General features: G+C 38.7%; 1 protein-coding gene across 1 annotated transcript; it reads right to left on the bottom strand.

The window, feature by feature from the left end:
* Window positions 1-5087: 5087 nt before the first annotated feature.
* Window positions 5088-13669, bottom strand: tmem115 (transmembrane protein 115). The gene is made up of 3 exons (XM_005800181.2): window positions 12166-13669; window positions 10280-10644; window positions 5088-7463 (listed from the first exon to the last, which is right to left on the bottom strand). Exons 1-3 carry the CDS (start codon window positions 12655-12657, stop codon window positions 7157-7159), a joined length of 1164 nt encoding a protein of 387 aa, XP_005800238.1. The 5' UTR covers window positions 12658-13669; the 3' UTR covers window positions 5088-7156.
* Between the last annotated feature and the right edge of the window lie 4514 nt (window positions 13670-18183).

Genomic DNA, 18183 nt, shown 5'->3' with positions numbered 1-18183 from the left:
AAGAGCCACGCCTGCGCGGGCACGTCTGGAAAGGAGCTGCAGCTAGCTAGCTGGCTGCTAGAGCTAAATGTGTAATGTTGGTGAATTTAGCCATCAACACGGTCTGTTTTCAGGCAGGCGTGCAATTTCATATATTTCTAATTACACACTCTTAGTACCACAAATAGTACAACTTTATGACAGTAACGGTTTACAAAGGCCTATCCCTAATGACTATTTATTATATTTTTACTTGAGTCCAGAAATACTCAAAACCCAAAGTTTCCTTAAATTTTAAGCAACAGTAGTGTTTTTCAAGAGCCCAGTGTCAATAAAAACACTAATTTTAGCATCAAACCCAAACATGTTTTTTTTTTGTTTGTTTTTTTTTTGTTTTTTTTTTTACTGGCATCATGTTATTTTAAAACAAAAATAATGTTTACACAAAGCCAAGCAGATTAACAGGTTTAAACCTACAGTTAATTAAGCTACAACCTCAATGAATCGGGGAAAAAAAGCTTCTTGCCCCACCTAGCGGCAATTTAACGTAATAAAAGTACTCAAAGCAATGGGGAAATACTGTAAACATAAAACCAATCCTTTTAGTTTTTATGAATATATTTGAAGAATTTTGCTACAAATTTGTTGAAGTTAAAAGTTGAATTTCAAAATGATTGTTTTTTTCTAAATATTTAACTTACTGGGTTACTGGGGCCTCGCGGAGCAGTCAGTCACAGCCTCCCACATAATGCATGGAGGCACCTATTGTTCTACCGTCAACAGAATGTCTCTTTAAAATTATATATTTTTAATTCCATCCTCGTTAACCCTTGTACAATCCTAACATTCTGTTTACTCCCCTTGTCCTACGGGTCGAAAATGACCCGCCCTAACAAAAGCCCCAAAATAAAGCAAATTAATTGCATTTTAAATCCAGCTTCACTGCTATTCTAAGTTGTATTTGTTTTCAACACACATTATAGAACATTGAAAAGTGTAGGAAAATTCTGTTATTATTTTTGCAATTTTACAACTTTAAGTAAATGGTTCATAGTTACGTAAGGGACTTGAAAGATAAGAAATATGGTTGGAATAGATGATTTTTTTTTTTTTTTTACAGAAAAGAGGATCTGACTGGTGGTTTCGCTGAAGGCTGAGAATCTTTGTTTCTGTAGAGATCACAGTTGAAGTATTGATCTGCACAGCTCTGGATTCTGACCAGTAAATAAAGTTTACTTAGTTTATGAACATCAAAACCACAAGAAGTTCATGATTCCCATTTAAATTAAATCCAAGCTGAACATTGAATTAAGATCTGTTGACTTATATTTGCAAAAATTAATCAACGATCAAGAAAAATGTATTTTACAAAACTTTATTGTACATTTTTAAATAGGCAATTTATGAATAAAGTTATGTTATTTAAAGAAGGATCAAAAGACACAGCTCTTTGGACAGTGAAGAGTTTTAATAAATTAATGGCACGCTTAAATAATTATTACATAAGTTATTTATTGTCGCTTGACATGCTTCACTCTTCATAAGATTAACTCTTATGAACTCTTTCCAGGACACACTGGAGCAGCAGTTTGGTATTAAGCTTTGAAAATGCAAAAATCAAGTTTGGCCCTCATATAGTTTTAGTTTTTCTCTAAATTTTTCTAAAACTGTATTGGTTCTTAGAAAAATGTACATTTTGAAAACTTTAAAAAGAATCTTCAGTCCTACATTATAAAAAATAAATCTAAAATGTTCTGTTTCTCTAAATTATTCTCAAAATATATTAGGGATAGATTATGAGTAAAACATATAGTGCTATTAACATGAGTTTTATTAGATTCTGGCATTACACTGGAGCCCAAATGTGAACCTGAAGACGAAGGATGTGTAGCAGAGGCTTGGCCAGCAGAAGTGACAGAGAAAACTTCACCCGTGGAAGACTGTGTTAATCTGGAATCAACTGAAGAACTCACTTCGGTGGAGCCCTTAATTCCTCCAGAAGACATATCTGCTATTGTCGATCTAGAAAACAGTGTACCTGAGATCCAGTCAACTAAAGATTTGCAGGTACAGGTGTACAAAACAAAGCCAACGTTTGGGGTGGACTTAGTTCTTCCAGGACAAGTATCAGATTTGGAGGTGGAGGAATTAGAGCCGGAGCCATGATTTGATGGAAACCCCCCTATGGAGGACGTCTTTCTTTATATAGTATCACATCCAGTGGCACAGGAACTTAAACTGCATCCAAAGTTGAATTCTCATCTCCCTTAACTCCTATGGAGGAAGTTTCAGAGTATTCATCTGATCCATCTGAGGGAGAAACTCTGTCGGACAGAGAGATTGTCAGCTTCCTCTGTGGAAAAACAGAAAGAGGCTTCACATTTACAATACAAGAAAGATTTATTGTCTTTATTGATGTACTTTTTGATCGTCCAGGCCATTAAAACTTCTGGCTTTCACTTCTGTCTTCGGGACGATCGTACCATTCATAAACGCCTCTTAGAAAAAGTTTGGGCTGAAGTTCAGGGGGAAGAAATTGATGGTGACCCAGTAACGATCTCAGTCCATAGCCAGAAGAGTTTTGAGGCTATTTGAAAATTATTTAGGGGATCCAGTCAAGTTCTGGGATGTTTCTTACAGAAAACATAGTATTGGAGATTATAGTTGTGGTGTCAGTCTTGAAATACATTGCAGAGAAACTGTCCTTAATTGCGCGTTTTTTCAAAGGCCTGGGTGAAGCCATATGGTGAAGCCCTTTAAACAGAGACGTGTGAAGTCCACCCCACCTGTGCAGAATCCAGTCAGCCAAGAGGAGACTGCCCTGGATGGAAACCAGCCGTCTGAATCATCTGTGGTTGAGGAACTCTGCAGTGGAGATCATGCAGGAGATGAAGCATCGTCAGGTTCTGCTGCAAATGTAAATCTCCAGCAGAAATCCCTGAGGAGACGACTCCCACTGAGGCTGAATCAGAAGAACGTGTTCCAGAGTCTGGCAGCAAACAAGTGGAAAACCAGGGAGAAAATGAAGAAGGTTTCTCTCCGGGTGCTCTGGGTTTTTCCCATAAACAAAACTATGTTCAATAGACCCAGCGTCCATGTTGGGTTCATTGGTGTTTCAACAGCAATGAGTGAGTCTGGGTTTTAGCATTTCTATCTATGTATTCATTTGATTTTCTAGTAAAATCACTTCATAATCTATCAATTATAGAAAATTGTTCTTTTTAATGTTCAAATGTTACCAATAGAGTGAATGCTGAGTGTGACATTTGTTCTCTTTGTTCTTATATGGGTTATATATAGGACTCTGCGTATTCATGCCTATTGTCCAATCAGCGATTTCTTAGGTCTCCAACTGGGACATACTCTTTCCGTTTTGTTAATGTTGTAGTGCTTTCATAATTTGTAATTGTGCTTCGTAAATGTTGTAGTGCTTCGTAATTTGTAATTGTGCTTCGTTAATGTTGTAATGCTTTCGTTAATGTTGCAGTGCTTTCGTAATTTGTAATTAGAATTCTTTCTCCACCTTTCTGTCTCCCACACACGATAGTTGGCAGAGAGCAGAGCTCCCCTTTCGAACTACAATGATGGCGGAGCTCTCGGTTTACTACAGAGGAGGGCTGAGCAGAATGTCAGAACTACAGTGATGGTGGAATGTTTTGGGCATTATATGACTGGTTTAACTCAACCACTGTTACACATGGTATTAGTGTGGCCCTTTAAAATGAAGCTTACTGAAAATTTCAAAATAAAAGCCTCAATATTCCTCTCAGGTTAGTGCACCGCCTCAGAATTTTGGCTATTTTTGTCTCTCAGGTTCGTGCACTGCCTTGCTTTAAGTAAGTGTCTGCTTCGTTGGGCTTGTTCCTCCAGATCCAGGACAGCAAACAGGACACAACCAGAACTGAAACTTCTTACAATCATATTTTATTTAATTGTGAGATAATGTATTCAAAAACCGAAAAACAAGTATCTTTGCACAGCATAGAGAGAGAAAAGGAGTCTGTTTTTTTTGTTTGTTTTTTAAAAAAAAGATAAGAGTAGATTTCTGGTGAAGCATACACAGAGACAGAAAAGGAAAATGACACTTCTCCAAACCATTTAGGGAATGAAAATAATGAAAGAAAAACACTTTCTGACAATCTTAGGGGGGGGAAATGACAGTTTCCACAAGTGAGTCATGAAGGCTAATATCATCTGCAAGTGTTTTAGCCAAGGGGAAAAAAAGACATTCTTTGAATGGTGCCTGGAAGATTTGACAAGTTATAATTTACACATCCAGACAAGTCTTTATGATTGAGAGCAATAGGCACTTTATCCACTATAACTCATATGTAGTATTATGTTAAGCAATCCTATGTTCAGTATTATTTTGTTTTTTATGTTGGTAATCAATTTTCTATTTGCAACAAAACAGGAATTTTTGTCTTCTCAACACAATCTGAAACAGAACAAGGATTGGGTGAAACCAAGCTAACTAGACTCAGTCTAAAAACCCCCATCTTCAGTTATTTCATAAACAGTGACAATGCGTTTCACTCTACTGCTGTTTTTCCATTACAACATACAAGCTGAAGTGAGCTGGCAGATAAATTTGACACTATGACACCAGGTTTTTTTGTTTGTAAAAAGTATAAAATCAGTATATGCTGGTATGTAAAAAATTAAGTATTTTAACATAAATATTGGTTACTAATAATCATTTTGACAGATGATCAAACCCTCACCCTGAAGTTAGATTCAGGATGTTCCAGGCAAAGTTTGTTTTTCTAGACTTTCTACCAGCATGAACAGAGCTCTTGTTCATTTCTGGTTTGTACAAAGCTGTAAAAGTACTTCTCCCAGAATTGATTTCTTCTGCTTTTACTTTCCTGTCACATTTGCAAGTTTTGGGTCTTAAAAAGCATTTTAATTTTAGATACCTGACATCAACATAAACAGTTTTTAAAAGAGGATTTTATTTATTAGGGGGGGAGGGGGAGCCTATCCAAACCAATGTGGCTCTACGTGGAAAAAGTAATTGCTCCCTAAACCTAATAGCCAGTTGTGCCATCCTGCTTTGTGATTCAGCATTTGTGATAATCCACAACAGAGGAATTTTGGTCCACTCCTCTTTGTAGAATTATTAAATTTCAGCCACATTAGAACATTTTCTTAACATCGGGCTACTTTGAGACTTTTCTTTTCCTTTTTGTTTGCAGCCATTCAGAGGTTTTTTGCATCAGTGTACTGTCCTTCTGCTAAACCCATGTGCACTTTAAGTCATAATTTGACAATTGTTTGTGTGTCTGTGTTATGTTTGAAAGCAAAATTGTGGTAAATCTGTTCAGGGACAAATACTGGAACAACACAAGACAACTGCCAAACGAACACACTCCAACATCTACTTCAATACATTGGGAGGCTCTTGCCCGTCTGAATTTAATTTAGGCAATAACAGTTTGTCCTACTTTTTTTTTGCAACTAGTGGGTCATCAATGACAAAATCCTCTCTTCAACGAGGGAAAACTGTGTGAAAAGTTAAACCTGTATTAGATACCAAGATCATAGTTATGTTTAACATTCAGTATTTGTTTAATAGGACACACTAAAATTGGGGTAAGATTCTTTTTATTCCCCCCGTCCCCACTTACAAGAACATTAAGATATTAATTAGAAAATAAAGGACATGGTGCAGCTTAAACTAATTTATCTTCTCAGCTCAACTGAAGTGACTAAACTTAAATATATATATATATAAAATACCAATTTGACATCCTAGTAATCACTTCCACTACGTTCCTATCCGCTAATGACGTTAATCAAAAAGGACACAGGGGACATCAGACCTCCAAGTAATTGATTCTTTCCCCCCCACACAATAAAATGTGACATCTCCAGCAACGACTGCCAAGAAATTGAACAAATTGCTGACCTTTCGATCTGCATGGACTTCTTCATGTTGATATTGATGAAACTATTTAGTTCACGTTGGAAAATCATTAACTGCCTTACACTTTTGAGCTTAGAAATAAAACATGTTCCAGCAAGAGGATTTTCTGACACATGGAATATAAATCAATGCGGCAGGAGGAGTGGAGCTACGTGTTCACGGGGTTTAATGTGTAAAATTTGCAAAAATAAAAATAAATAAATAAAAAATCCAAAACATGAACTGAAATTAATAAATCATAAAACAGTTGTCTATTAATACCAAAAACTATTTTCTGCACTTCCTTGTGCATCATTAGCTGTTGTTTTATTAGTAAATGTGAAGACATAGCCCACCTCTTTATACTGTTTACCATATTATAAGACAATGAAATAGGTACAGACCCCAGGATGTGTAAGAGTTGAACAGCAGTGCGACAGGCCCAACACTTCTTGTTAGATCAAACAAAACAAACTTTTAATTTCCTTTAGAGACCAACAGAACCAGAAGAAGAAAAACTAAAAGTTCTTTTCTACTGTTTGAGCAAAGCAGTGAAAAATAAAAACAGGCCATGTGCTCCATTTCTCTCTCTGTGGGAAACAAAATGTTTCTGGAGAATCATCTGGCACTTCTTCAAGTCTTTGAGCTTGGCATCGCCGTTCAGCAGGTTGGTACCACCTAGACGCTGTTCATACTCTTTTGTTACAAAGCTGGTGATCCAAATGGAACCAACACACCAGTAGCAAGTGTCACTAGTAGCAGCTTCGTCTGCACTCAACAAAGGATAAATATTTTCACCTTGCGTCTTTGTCATCAACCGTTTTCTTGTAGCAGGCAGGTAAAACGACAAATACGTCTGTTCTGAAAAGACTTAGAAAAAGAGATCTGCACAATGATTTTGTTATTTCAGAAAGAAGGTGAAACACTTGTAGCAGTGATCAGAGTTCTGCAAGTTGGGATGTTGCCCTAACATACAGATTTTCTTTTATTTTCAGTTGCACGTGGGAAGGAGAGTAGGAACTAGGTTTGCCCAACGGAGCCGAGCTTTTGTGACAAACATGTCTGAACTGAAAGCTCTTTGCAGTCTTTAGACAGTTTGTGAGAGCACAATTTCATGTGTTGCTCATCACAGATGTTGTGTAGAGTGAAATATCGACATCTAATCATCGTTACTGAGTGTATTACCAGCCGGGGACGCGTGAAGCACTAGCATACTGCTCAGTGACACCAACGAGAGCGTGCATCTGCATACACCAGAGGCTCCACTTGCTATGACCTAGAGCTTGCATCCTCGAAGGTGATGATGCTGGACTCGGGGTGTTGCACTCCGCCTGGAGACGCTGTCCCGCCGCTCTGTGATGCCGACGATGCGGAGGTGGAGGACAGGTAAGTGCCTGAGGGCCCTCCGGACGTTCTCTGTGCCGAGGACGAGGCATCGCGCCCACCGGGGAGGAGCGGCTGGCTGTCGGTTCGGACCTCGTCGTCGTCATCTTCTTCCTCGTCGTCCATGCTGGGCCAAGCGGACTGGTCCTCCACTCGCTTTAGGCGTTCGTTCAGAGCTTTCAGGGCCAGTTGTCTGAGTCAAAGAGGCAACAAGAGACAATGATTGCTAAAACCAACAGGATACGTAAGGTAAAGCTGAGAGGAAGCACACATTTACAGGGGATCTGCAGGTTTCAGCAAGTCAAATTGCTGAAACTTGCAATTTCATGCCATTAACATGGCATTAACATGGCAATGTTAATGCCATTGCCAACTCTAATAATTTAAGAGAAAAGAAACTACAAATTTGGGGAATGGATGGAGCAAAAACAGTTTATGACTCTTGTGCCTCTCACCCTGCATATGGCTCCCTACAGACATTTTTGTACAGGATGAATGTGGCATCTTATAGGTTGGCAACAGAAGTGAGTCAGTGGCAAAGACAAACATAGTCCGACTAACTGGAAATAAATTTGAACTTACCCATGATAAACACAAAAAAGCTAGCTGGCAGCAGTATATTAGCAGCTAGTTCAACTGTCTCCAGTCACAGCATGTAAGAAAAATGTCTGCACAACTCAAGCTTTTGCCTGACAGAAAATTACATGTCAGAACATACAACATGAAATAATCCTGCCATGCCAAAATTTAAAACCTTTACTTAACGTATTTAAGGCAAACTTTTCTAAAAATGAAAAAAAAAAGGAATTGAAGACATTTTAAGGCCTTAATTTTAGATACATGAACTAAAATTCCACACATCCATTTTTAAGGATGTGCAGAAATCCTGATTTAAGCACAAAGAGCAAGTCTTCATCACCCACATTCTAGATGAAATATCTGTCTTCTGCTGACATTAAACCCACTCTAGGGAGGGCGGGGGGAAGAGTGCAGAATGTTTGTTACATTTCAGCTCCTGATACCCCTAAATAAAACCCAGTGCAATCAGCTGCATTCAGAACTCCACTATGTGAAACCACAGCACCCTCTATTGTCCGCATAGCTGCAGCTGCTCTGTGAAGGCCTCGAAGGTTTGTTTAGAGAACATTGGTAAACAAACAATGACATGAAAACCATGAAATACTAATCTAGGAACATTCTAGATTAATGCCATTCTAGATTAATTAACTAATGCCAACCATTGGCATTAGTAACTCCTTCTTTTCCACTGTAGCAATTTCCTATGAGCCACTTAAATTATGCATCTGGTGCGAGTATCAAGGGCAGTTAAACACTAACCAAAGGGCAAATATATTACAGGCGTGCAAAATATGAACATTGATCTTGCGGCAATCAATTCATTAATTAAAATTGAAAAAGACTACAACAACTGCAAATCTGCCAAGACATGGCCGTCCACCTAAACTAACAAGCTGCTCACAAGGAGCTGCAGGAGCGGCAAGAAGTAGCCCATTGCTGACAGAAGGACAGTATGCCACGAGTAGTGTTGTAGACACAGCAAACACTGAAGCAGAAGTTTACTTTTCAGCAGCAGCTAAACATACAGCCACAGTAACAATGGAAAGGTTTTAGATCAAAGAATATTCATGCATTACAAAGGCCCAGTCAAAGTCCAGATCCAAAATCCAATTAAGGAGTCTATGGAAATATTTAAAAATGGATGTTTGTAGGTGCGCTCCTTCCAATCTGACTGAGTTTGAGCTATTTTGCAAAGAAGAATGGGCTACAATTTCAGCCTGTACGTGTGCAAAAGTGGAAGAGACGAACACCAAAAGAATCGCAGCTGTAGTTGCAGGAAAATGCAGTTCTACAAATTAATGACTCAGGAGGACTGAAAGCAAAAAGGCAAACAACACTTTTCCTATTTCCATTTGCAAAATATCTTGAAAACCTTACACCCTTATTGACGAGAATAAAATATTATATATTATATGATACAAAGCTCAAAAAGCATAAATTTTGCATAACTCCCCCTTTAATCATTCCATTCTTTCTCAGTCCTACACATAAAAAAGATCAAAACATTTGCAAGGCAATGTTGCTTCACACCCGAATAGTGATTCAGCTGTTCTGTGGTAACTCTTCATTTCTCCTAGAACCACTTCAGCAAGTTCTTGCACAAACCGAACACATTTGTCAGACATTAGTCTGTTCTGGTATTTCATGTCTGACAGCCCGGAGAAAAACAAAGTAAAATGTCTTCACTTGATTGTTTGAATGGAGCTTTGGATTTGCTGAATAAATCTATATTTCTATCTTGATTAAGGCCCAGTCTAATCAAAAAACAGAAGGCCTCTCAACTTCTAATGCAGCTAATCAAGAAATTTCAGAGGGATCAGAATAATTTACATTTATTCATTTAAGTCATTGTTATGTCTGTTAAACTAGAAAATACCCAACAAAACAACTAAGTGCAACAGAAAAATCTGCCTTTGCTCAGCTATGGCTTACATAATTCTTTTACACTATAAATACCATGATTTTTGGGATAAATGTAATAAAACCGTCTAAAACTATCTGCGTGCTCGGGATTGCATCTTATATTAACCGAATCTGAACAGCAGCTTGCAGGAGTGCCTCTGTGACAATCGGGCTCGTAGAAAAATAATGTTTAACAGCTTGACAGAAGGTGTTTGTGAGTGTGAAAGAATTCATGGAAGGCTGCGACTGGGAAAACAGCACAGCTGCATAACAAACCGCACAAGCAAACAAGACAAAAAGGAGCCTTTTATTTCAGAGCAGCTGAGAGGAAGGAAAACTGTTTAATCCCATGATTTATAAGTACAACATATTAACCATCGGCTTGTAGTATAAAAACTTCACATTCCTGTTTAACTTGATCCTTTTTATTGCTAAAAAAATCTAAACTTCATACTAGATTGCTTAGAATATTACAGTTACTTAAAACCAACTGATCTGTGACCAACAATCTATTCACCAGAACCTCACCTCCGCCTCTCAGCATCCTGGGGGTCCGTCCCTGGCAAGCTGATCGTAATGGCGGATGGCGCCCCCACGTCGTACCTCTTCACCATCTTCCTGCACACCTTTATCTTCACCAGGGCGGCGTGCACGAGACCGGCGAGCAGCCCCACCGCCGGCTGGACCGCCTCAGGGAAGAAACTGGCAAAGGCAAAGTGGTCGGACATGTCCCCGCGGCCCCGGCTGTGTCTCTGGTAGAAGCGCAGGTAGACCCAGCCGGACAGCGCGCCGTAGCTGTACGCAGCCAGCGGGGCGCAGCTGCCGAGCAGCCCGGACAGTCGCAGCAAAGCCAGGAGGAGGAGGACCAACGCCGGGGCAGCTTTGAGTCTCACCTGAAACCAAACGCGGAACATTTTGGGTGAAAAGAATCGGGAGACGTGGCTGGCAAATAGTTCAGTTTAACATAAGTAGATGAATAAACTTTTTAAGCTTGTAAAACCACAGCTGTTTATCTTACACAAAACAAAACATCCCTTTATCAAACACTAATCTGACTGAGGAAGATAATTGTCTGAATTTGCTTGCCAACGCAAACAGTAATATCCGTCGTGATACAACAGCGTATTATAAGAAAATGAGCCCTTAAAGGAGGCATTGTCAACAAAACGCCATGATATTCAGCAATAATCTGCTATATATGTAGCATGAATATATAGAAACTAAATAAGGACAAAAAACATAATGAAAAGATAACATGCCTGAACTTTTTTGACAAAAAAGAACAGTAAAAAAGATAAATCTAGAGAGATGCTTTAAATAAATAGGTATGACCTTTTAATTCTGGTGTGTTTTGATGGATAAAAAAAAAAGTATAGAAGAACTTGAAGCATATTTTTGTCTTATGTGCTAAAGTCCTATGAAAACAAAATCTGAAACCCAAAGTCAGGAAAGCCTTGACTGGTTCCAGTGTTTTCACAGTAATTATTTTAAAATTGTCAGCTTTATGCATATTTTCCAAATTCTAAGCTGTAAAAACTTGAAAGCTTTTTAGATTTAAGCATATCAGGTGACATGTAACTTTGCAACGAGAGAGAATGGATTTTTTTAAATTTTTTTTAATCAAAATAGAGATTTAACTGACTCTGGAAAAGAAAAACCTCTATAGAAACTATTTCAAAAGGATACAACACACTTAAAATTGCCAAACTATCGAGGTGTGATCACAGAAACATCAAATGCTTTGATGAAAATTAACTGTATAAAATTAACTTTTGAAAAATAATGACACAACTCCATTCCTCACCTAAACCCTAAAAGAACTCGTGAGCCGTGTCTTAATGGGAGATTGAAAAGAAATGTGCTTGTACTGGTAACTTTTGTGTTTTGTTTTTTTAAAGGTCTGAAATCTTCATGTGTAAAATTTTAATTGCCTATTATTTTGTCTTTAACAAAGAAAATAAAAAGGTGAGATTTTGTTCATGCTGTCATGATATGTCTGCAGCGCACATGTACATATATTCTCCTAAAAAAGCCTGAAACTCACTTTTATTTTCATAAACATTCAGGCCTGAAGTTTATTTACCTTAGTTCAATATACAAAGGAATAATTGAAAATACAACTTGCTTGACAGCTGAGCACAAAGTGCAGGACATATACATTCTTAAGATTATGTGTTCATCCAAATTAAAAGCAAAATACTTCCAGAATCAAGTGACTACATTGGTGTTTACACTTGACACTTGATTTTGTCCAAATTTTAAAAAAACAACTATGTTTCAAACTCTCTACATACATACATAAGGCCCAGAGGACACTGTTCTGTTTAACTTGTGCAACATTACACTGATAATGCACTCCCATTAAACACACCTCACTGTAAAGACACCTATTTATGATGATCCTTCAGTCTCACCTGTGGGACTCTGAGTACAGTGGTGTCCCCCATGGTCTGCTTCAGAGCCACCAGGACACCTCCCAAGAAGCCCGCGGCTCCGTAGATGCGCACAGCAAACAGGAAGTGCAGGTCAAACGTGGCCACGTAGGTGAGGAGGTAGGAGAGCCCTGCCAGGAGTCCCGCTGACACGTTGACCACGGCGAAGAAGATCAGGAGCTCCAGGGCCCCCCACAGAGGCTCCAGGAGGCGCCCACAGGCCATGACTGTCCCCACGCTGGCCGCCACGCCCCACACATGCTGCTCCACCAGCCCATGGGTCACCAGCGTCCACACCCAGAAGTTGGGAGGAAACAGGTAGCCAGGGGTCACGCCTAGCGCGTAGGAAGTGTCAACCGCCCAGGCCAGCAGGTAGAGGAGGACCACCAAGGCGCTGATGGTTTTCACCACCACGCTGGTGCTCGCCAGCGCGGCCAGGAAGTGCTGGCGTGCCACAGGGAGGTAACGATTCATTTTAAGTCTGCTTGGAGGAGGGTGTTCCTTGAGCAAATAAGCCCAAAGAGAGAGCTTACAGGCGGGTCAGTTCGTTCTGGTGCGCCGGCTGCTAGATGTAGCTGGAGGAGCGATAATGACAAGCAGAACTGGAGAAACCAGCGAGTCCTGGCGACATCAATATCCAGGCTTTTCTGTGAGCCTTCATCCAGTAGCTGTCTGGAATGTGGACAAAGCTGCCTTTGGTTCTCAAATACTTCTCGTCAGGCGTTTTACCTTTAAATAAAGTAAGCTATAACATACTCTTTGTAGCTAAAGACGGCAACGTTGATAGAAAGTCATAATTTTACACCTCAACAAGCTAACAAACTTTGTAGATAAGCCCCAAAGTATGCGATAACCTCAGCTAGGCAGCTTTTTGAATTAGCCACCAAGCTAGCCACCTTCACTTTGTAGGTAGCAGCACAACGAGCCGACAAAATGTCTAACAAATTTCTGGAACGTGCTTGGAGTCAAATATGTACATTTCAAACTGAAACAAATACAACCAGCAGTCTGCTTTTAAGGAGACGCTTCTGGTTGAGTTAGCTGGTAAACACCGGAGTGCTAAATGCTGGCAAACTGTCAAACTAACCCTCCAGGTACGACTATTCACGTCCGTCGCAAAGTGTGAAGACAATACAGTTTCTCTGGAGATGAGAAAACCCAGTGAGTGTCAGAGGAACCTGGTCGTAGTGAAGCAGCAGCCCGGAGCTCCAGCCTTCGGTCTGCTGCTCTCTTGTCCCGGTGTTTGCCTGCCGAGTCAGCCCGAGGATTTCCCGACGTTAGCAACAGGCCCAGGAAACAAAGCTAAGATGCGTTGAAGAACCCCACAGGCTTCTGGTAAACTTTACCGGCTGTTGGGTCACTTCACCTTTATTTCTTCATTCTGTTGCCTTTGGATAGAAAAGCTGCCTGGCGAAATAATGTTGTTTTAGCAGACACTTCTCTTCCCAGCCATTTACCACCGTCATCAGCAATGGATGTGGAAACGTCACGTAACTGCTTTGGAGCAGAGCATGCTGGGTAATTGAGTTGTTAATTACAGCGCTATAGGTAGTTCCTCTTTAACGTTTTCATAATAAAGGCAGTTTTCTGCAGGGATTTTATGATTGAAATACACAGAGGAGCACATGTTTGTGAAGCGGCGATGAAATTGATTTATTTTTCTTAAGCAAATAAATATCTGAAAAATATGGCATGTACAGTACAGACCAAATGTTTGGACACACCTTTTAATTCAATGAGTTTCCTTTATCTTCATGACTATTGACATTGTAGATTCACACTGAAGGCATCAAAACTATGAATAACACATGTGGAAATATGCACTAAACAAAAAAGTGTAAAACAACTGAAAATACCCCTTATATTCTAGTTTCTTCAAAGTAGCAACCTTTTGCTGTGATTACTGCTTTGCACACACTCTGCATTTTCTTGATGAGCTTCAAGAGGTAGTCACCTGAAATGGTTTTCACTTCATAGGTGTTGCCCTGTCAGGTTAATAAGTGGGATTTCTTGCCTTATAAATAGTCATGAAAATAAAGAAAACCCATTGAATTAGAAAGGTGTGTAAAAAACATTTGGTCTGTACTGTATATTTGTATTCGGCCTCAACAAATCGAGATTTTGTAGAACCATTTGGTACAATGAAAGCAGCTTTACTCTACAAAAATCATATATCAAGAGGGAATCCTAACTATGTGATTGATTTTATTATGTTAACTTAAAAATAATTATTGAACTAGTTCTTTTTATGCAGAAATATTGAGAAAAATCCTTTCAAATAAATGTCTTACATTTATTTTTGGTACTATATCCTAACAGGTTATTCATTCGTATACTTCCATTGGGACAGAGGAACTTTAAAAAGGTCTAAACGGCAATTTTCTCTCTGAGAAACCAACAGAAAGCCTCACATGCGAAAGCGGACAGAGATACAGTGTATAAAGTTTTATGTCTGTGTAATCCACACACGCTGTCACGTGGTCAGTCATTTGTAGCTTGCATCTACAAATAAGATAAAGAAATTGGGGGGGAAAAAATATTTAGAGCATGTTTCTTTTATTTACAAAGTCAAATGAAACAAACAAAAACATGTAAAAAGGCGAACCATTCTCATGAAGCACTGATCATCTGCTCAACAGGCTTGGAACAGAGAACATCCTCAAAGTCAGGAGACAATTTTTCATTGTTTTTTAATACACCTTCTCCTCGGCTAAACTGGAATTCAGACAGTCGGCTCAGCTTGCTCGCTCAAACCGCTTCGTATTAATAAATATGTAAATTCAAGTAAAAAGCTGTAAAACTAGTAAGCAGGTCAGTCTTCACAGCAAAAGCCGAGCCGGAAAGTTCATCACAGAGGAAACTCGTTGGCATCACGGGACGACAAAACAACTTAAGATGTGGTGAAATATGGAATGAAAAGCATCTGATGAAGTTGCTTTCTTTCCCCTGCTGATTTTTTTTTTTTTTTTACATTTTTTTAGATCCAGGTTTTTTGGGTTTTTTTTTTAAATCCAGATTCAGTTGTTTTTAGATACATAAGTTTAAATTCAGACAAATGTCTCTCAAAACCCATGTGAATGCTTACGTGTCCATGTGTCCAAATACTAAATGTAGTGTTTAGAGTTTTGTCTTATACGTAGCCAATTTTATTTTGGTCTTTTTCTCCACATTTATTCCACACAGTATTTCAAATATAGCCAGTTTGTTCTCAGATCCTGGATCTTGCTCAGCAAACACAGTAATCAGTTGGTCCAGTAATTGTTTTGTTGGGTCATTTTTCGGTTCATCATAAGCGAACCAAAACCTCTAACAAGTCTGAGGCATCTGTCGGAAAAACATTACAAGGACCCTAAAAATCTTACAAATATTCTCAAGAAAAGAAAATGGAAACCAAAAAAAAAAAGAAGAGGAAACACTGTACAAAAATAAAAATACAAACGAATAAATATGCAAAGTCATAAATAAATTAAATTTGGTAATATTTCAGAACGTGTCGAATGAGAAGAACCCAGAAAAAACAACAACAAAAGAAACAAGCATGAGTAAACATTTCAGAATAAAGAACAGATCCATTAAAGAATAAAAAACAAATTAACAAGAAATGCTCGAGTCTTGCTTTGATGATGTTTGGAGTTTTGTGTTCATGTGAGGAGACAAAACTCCTCACATGTCTCCTGTGAGGAGTGTGTGTGCTGTACTGGGAAACACACAAAGACAGTTTGTTAAAGCGGATAGGTTTTGAAGCTGACGTTGAGTTATGGGAAAAGAAACTGGTTTGTTTTAACCTACGTACACAGATTAATGTCTGTTTTACAGTGGAGCACAGTGTATGCTGCGGATATGTATTTCTCAACCATAGCTGCTATAGACTAGGCATGGGCTGGTAGGAGATTCATGGTTGCATAACCTTGAGTAAGAATACTACAGTTTTAAGGTGTCATGGTATTATTACAGATATTCAAAACTAAGATGAAAAAAGAAAAATTCAATAGCTTCTAGTTAAAACAGCTTGCCAACCAGCTCACAATGTTAAAGCAGTGATATTAGCACAAGAGTGATGGTGCCATTTGTTTCTGTGTTTTTCTCGACTGGAAACATTTCCAGACATCAAGATGAAAGTACTCGAGGGCCACAAAAATATTTAATTTTAAAATTAAAAATGCCAAAGTTATCTTAATGATATTTCTCCATGTTTACCTTCAGGTAAAAGAAAACAAGGTACATTGCATCAAAACGACCATGTCAGTTAGATTTTTGTAGAAATCATAGACAGGAAACATAAAAAGGGTCTCGCATGTTTGCCTTATTATACGAAAGGCAGAGAGTCTCCTAAAAAGTTTTGGGTAAATCCTTTTCTAACTGTGGTTCAGAATTTTTCTTTAACATGATGTGGATCGCTCCTTCTTTGAAAAACACAAAATCTAGTGAAAGAGCACATCCCAGTCTGCCTCGGAGTAAAAGTCACCATGTGCTTGTGGTCTTACTCGCAATAAAATTAAGATGAAGCAAATAATATGTGATTACTAAAAGTTTTTGTTGTAGCCAACATCTTGCTTCATGAAGTTTTAAATTGTCAATGAAAATCTCCATTCGCTTTGACCGCCTGTCCAACAGGTCAAATTTGTACCATTTGTGAATTGTAAAACAAACAGAAAAAAAAAGTGAAATAAATAAAATCATTTCAGTGGTTATTAATGGCCTGTGGAATGCATTTTGAATGTTTCTGCTTCACATCATAAGATGATTAATTAATTGTTTTTTTTAAAGTTTGGAAACCCTAAGTTTATAAATATCTTGAATCACCTCATTACCGATAACCGGCCCATGCCGTTTGTGAACTTCTGCTCCGCAATCAATACCTGCTCTAAAATGTGATCCTCTTTGTTTTTGAGGTTTCTAGTGAGTTTGTGCTGTGTGTGTTTTTTTTTTTGTTTTGTTTTGTTTTTTGGAAAAGCCACACGATATCTCCAAAATGAAGTTTGGTTTTACGTTTCAACTCTGCTCACAGCACCAGACAGAGAGACAATGAGTGAGAAAAAACAAAACAAAGCAGCAGAGTGAAAGCATGAATCGACGTCGGACGTTTGCATTTTTCACTTCTTGAAAATGATTCCTTTTGCAACCTTTAGAAAGACAAGGCGCCGACACAAACACAGTAACAACACGAGCGTAACCAAAGCTTTGAGGGGCCGCGGGGCAGGGGGCTGTGAAGCCCAGCGCCCCGTAGGGTCGTGTCAGTATATATAGGCTTTAGTGAGTGTTTTGCATCGTTTTCAACTAGGCTACAGTAAGACTGTGGGTGAGATCCAGTCTCCCTTTACCTCTTCTTTCTCACAGCTAACATTCAGAAAGATGGGAGGCAAATAAAGGCATCTTCTGTTGGTTGTTTCTCCGCTACAAGGATGACGCCTCATTAGCTTTTTTTTTTCTTTTCCACCTGCCTGTTTTTAGGCGATCACCTGTTTGTTTGTTGTTTTTTTTGTAAAAGTAGATTACATAAAAAAACAGTAGACATTAAAAAAAATTAAAAAAGAAAATCATCCCACGCCCCACGCCTAAATAGAAGGAATCTTTTCAGACAGAAAAAGGCCCGATATGAAGGCATTTGATTATTCGTACATTCTTATTTCACTGGAGTTTTTAAGTTTCAGTAAAATGTTTTCAAACCTCATCAAGCCTTAAGATGTCACATCATTTCACCCTTCAAAGAGAAAAAAATACAAGACATCCTGTCCTGGCAGTGAAGTATTAAGCGCAACAATCCTTTTTTTTCTGAGTTTGGTTTGATATTTTTAGCTATTTTCTTTAGACGTCCAAGGAAATATTCAGTAGCAGTATTCAACAAATGACAAAACTTTCAGTTACTGAACACGTTTACTACAAGCTACCTCAGCTGGAAGGACCTTTTTCTTTAATGGGATAGGTCAGGATTTTCAAAGTGAGGCTCTGATATGATGTTTTAAGCAGTTAGACTCCTACTGCCTTGGCTAACTCTGGTGT

Source organism: Xiphophorus maculatus, chromosome 1, assembly GCF_002775205.1.
Source record: "Xiphophorus maculatus strain JP 163 A chromosome 1, X_maculatus-5.0-male, whole genome shotgun sequence".
Classification (NCBI taxonomy): domain Eukaryota; kingdom Metazoa; phylum Chordata; class Actinopteri; order Cyprinodontiformes; family Poeciliidae; genus Xiphophorus; species Xiphophorus maculatus.
The sequence above is the reverse complement of the archived record's forward strand: the minus strand, read 5'-3'. Positions and strand labels throughout refer to the sequence as shown.

Coding starts and splice junctions, on each gene's coding strand:
- tmem115 (XM_005800181.2), bottom strand. CDS start 12,657: ATGAATCGTTACCTCCCTGTGGCACGCCAGCACTTCCTGGCCGCGCTG. Junction 10,645..12,165: donor CTGTACTCAGAGTCCCACAG/GTGAGACTGAAG, acceptor GTTTGGTTTCAG/GTGAGACTCAAAGCTGCCCC. Junction 7,464..10,279: donor CAGGATGCTGAGAGGCGGAG/GTGAGGTTCTGG, acceptor TCTTTGACTCAG/ACAACTGGCCCTGAAAGCTC.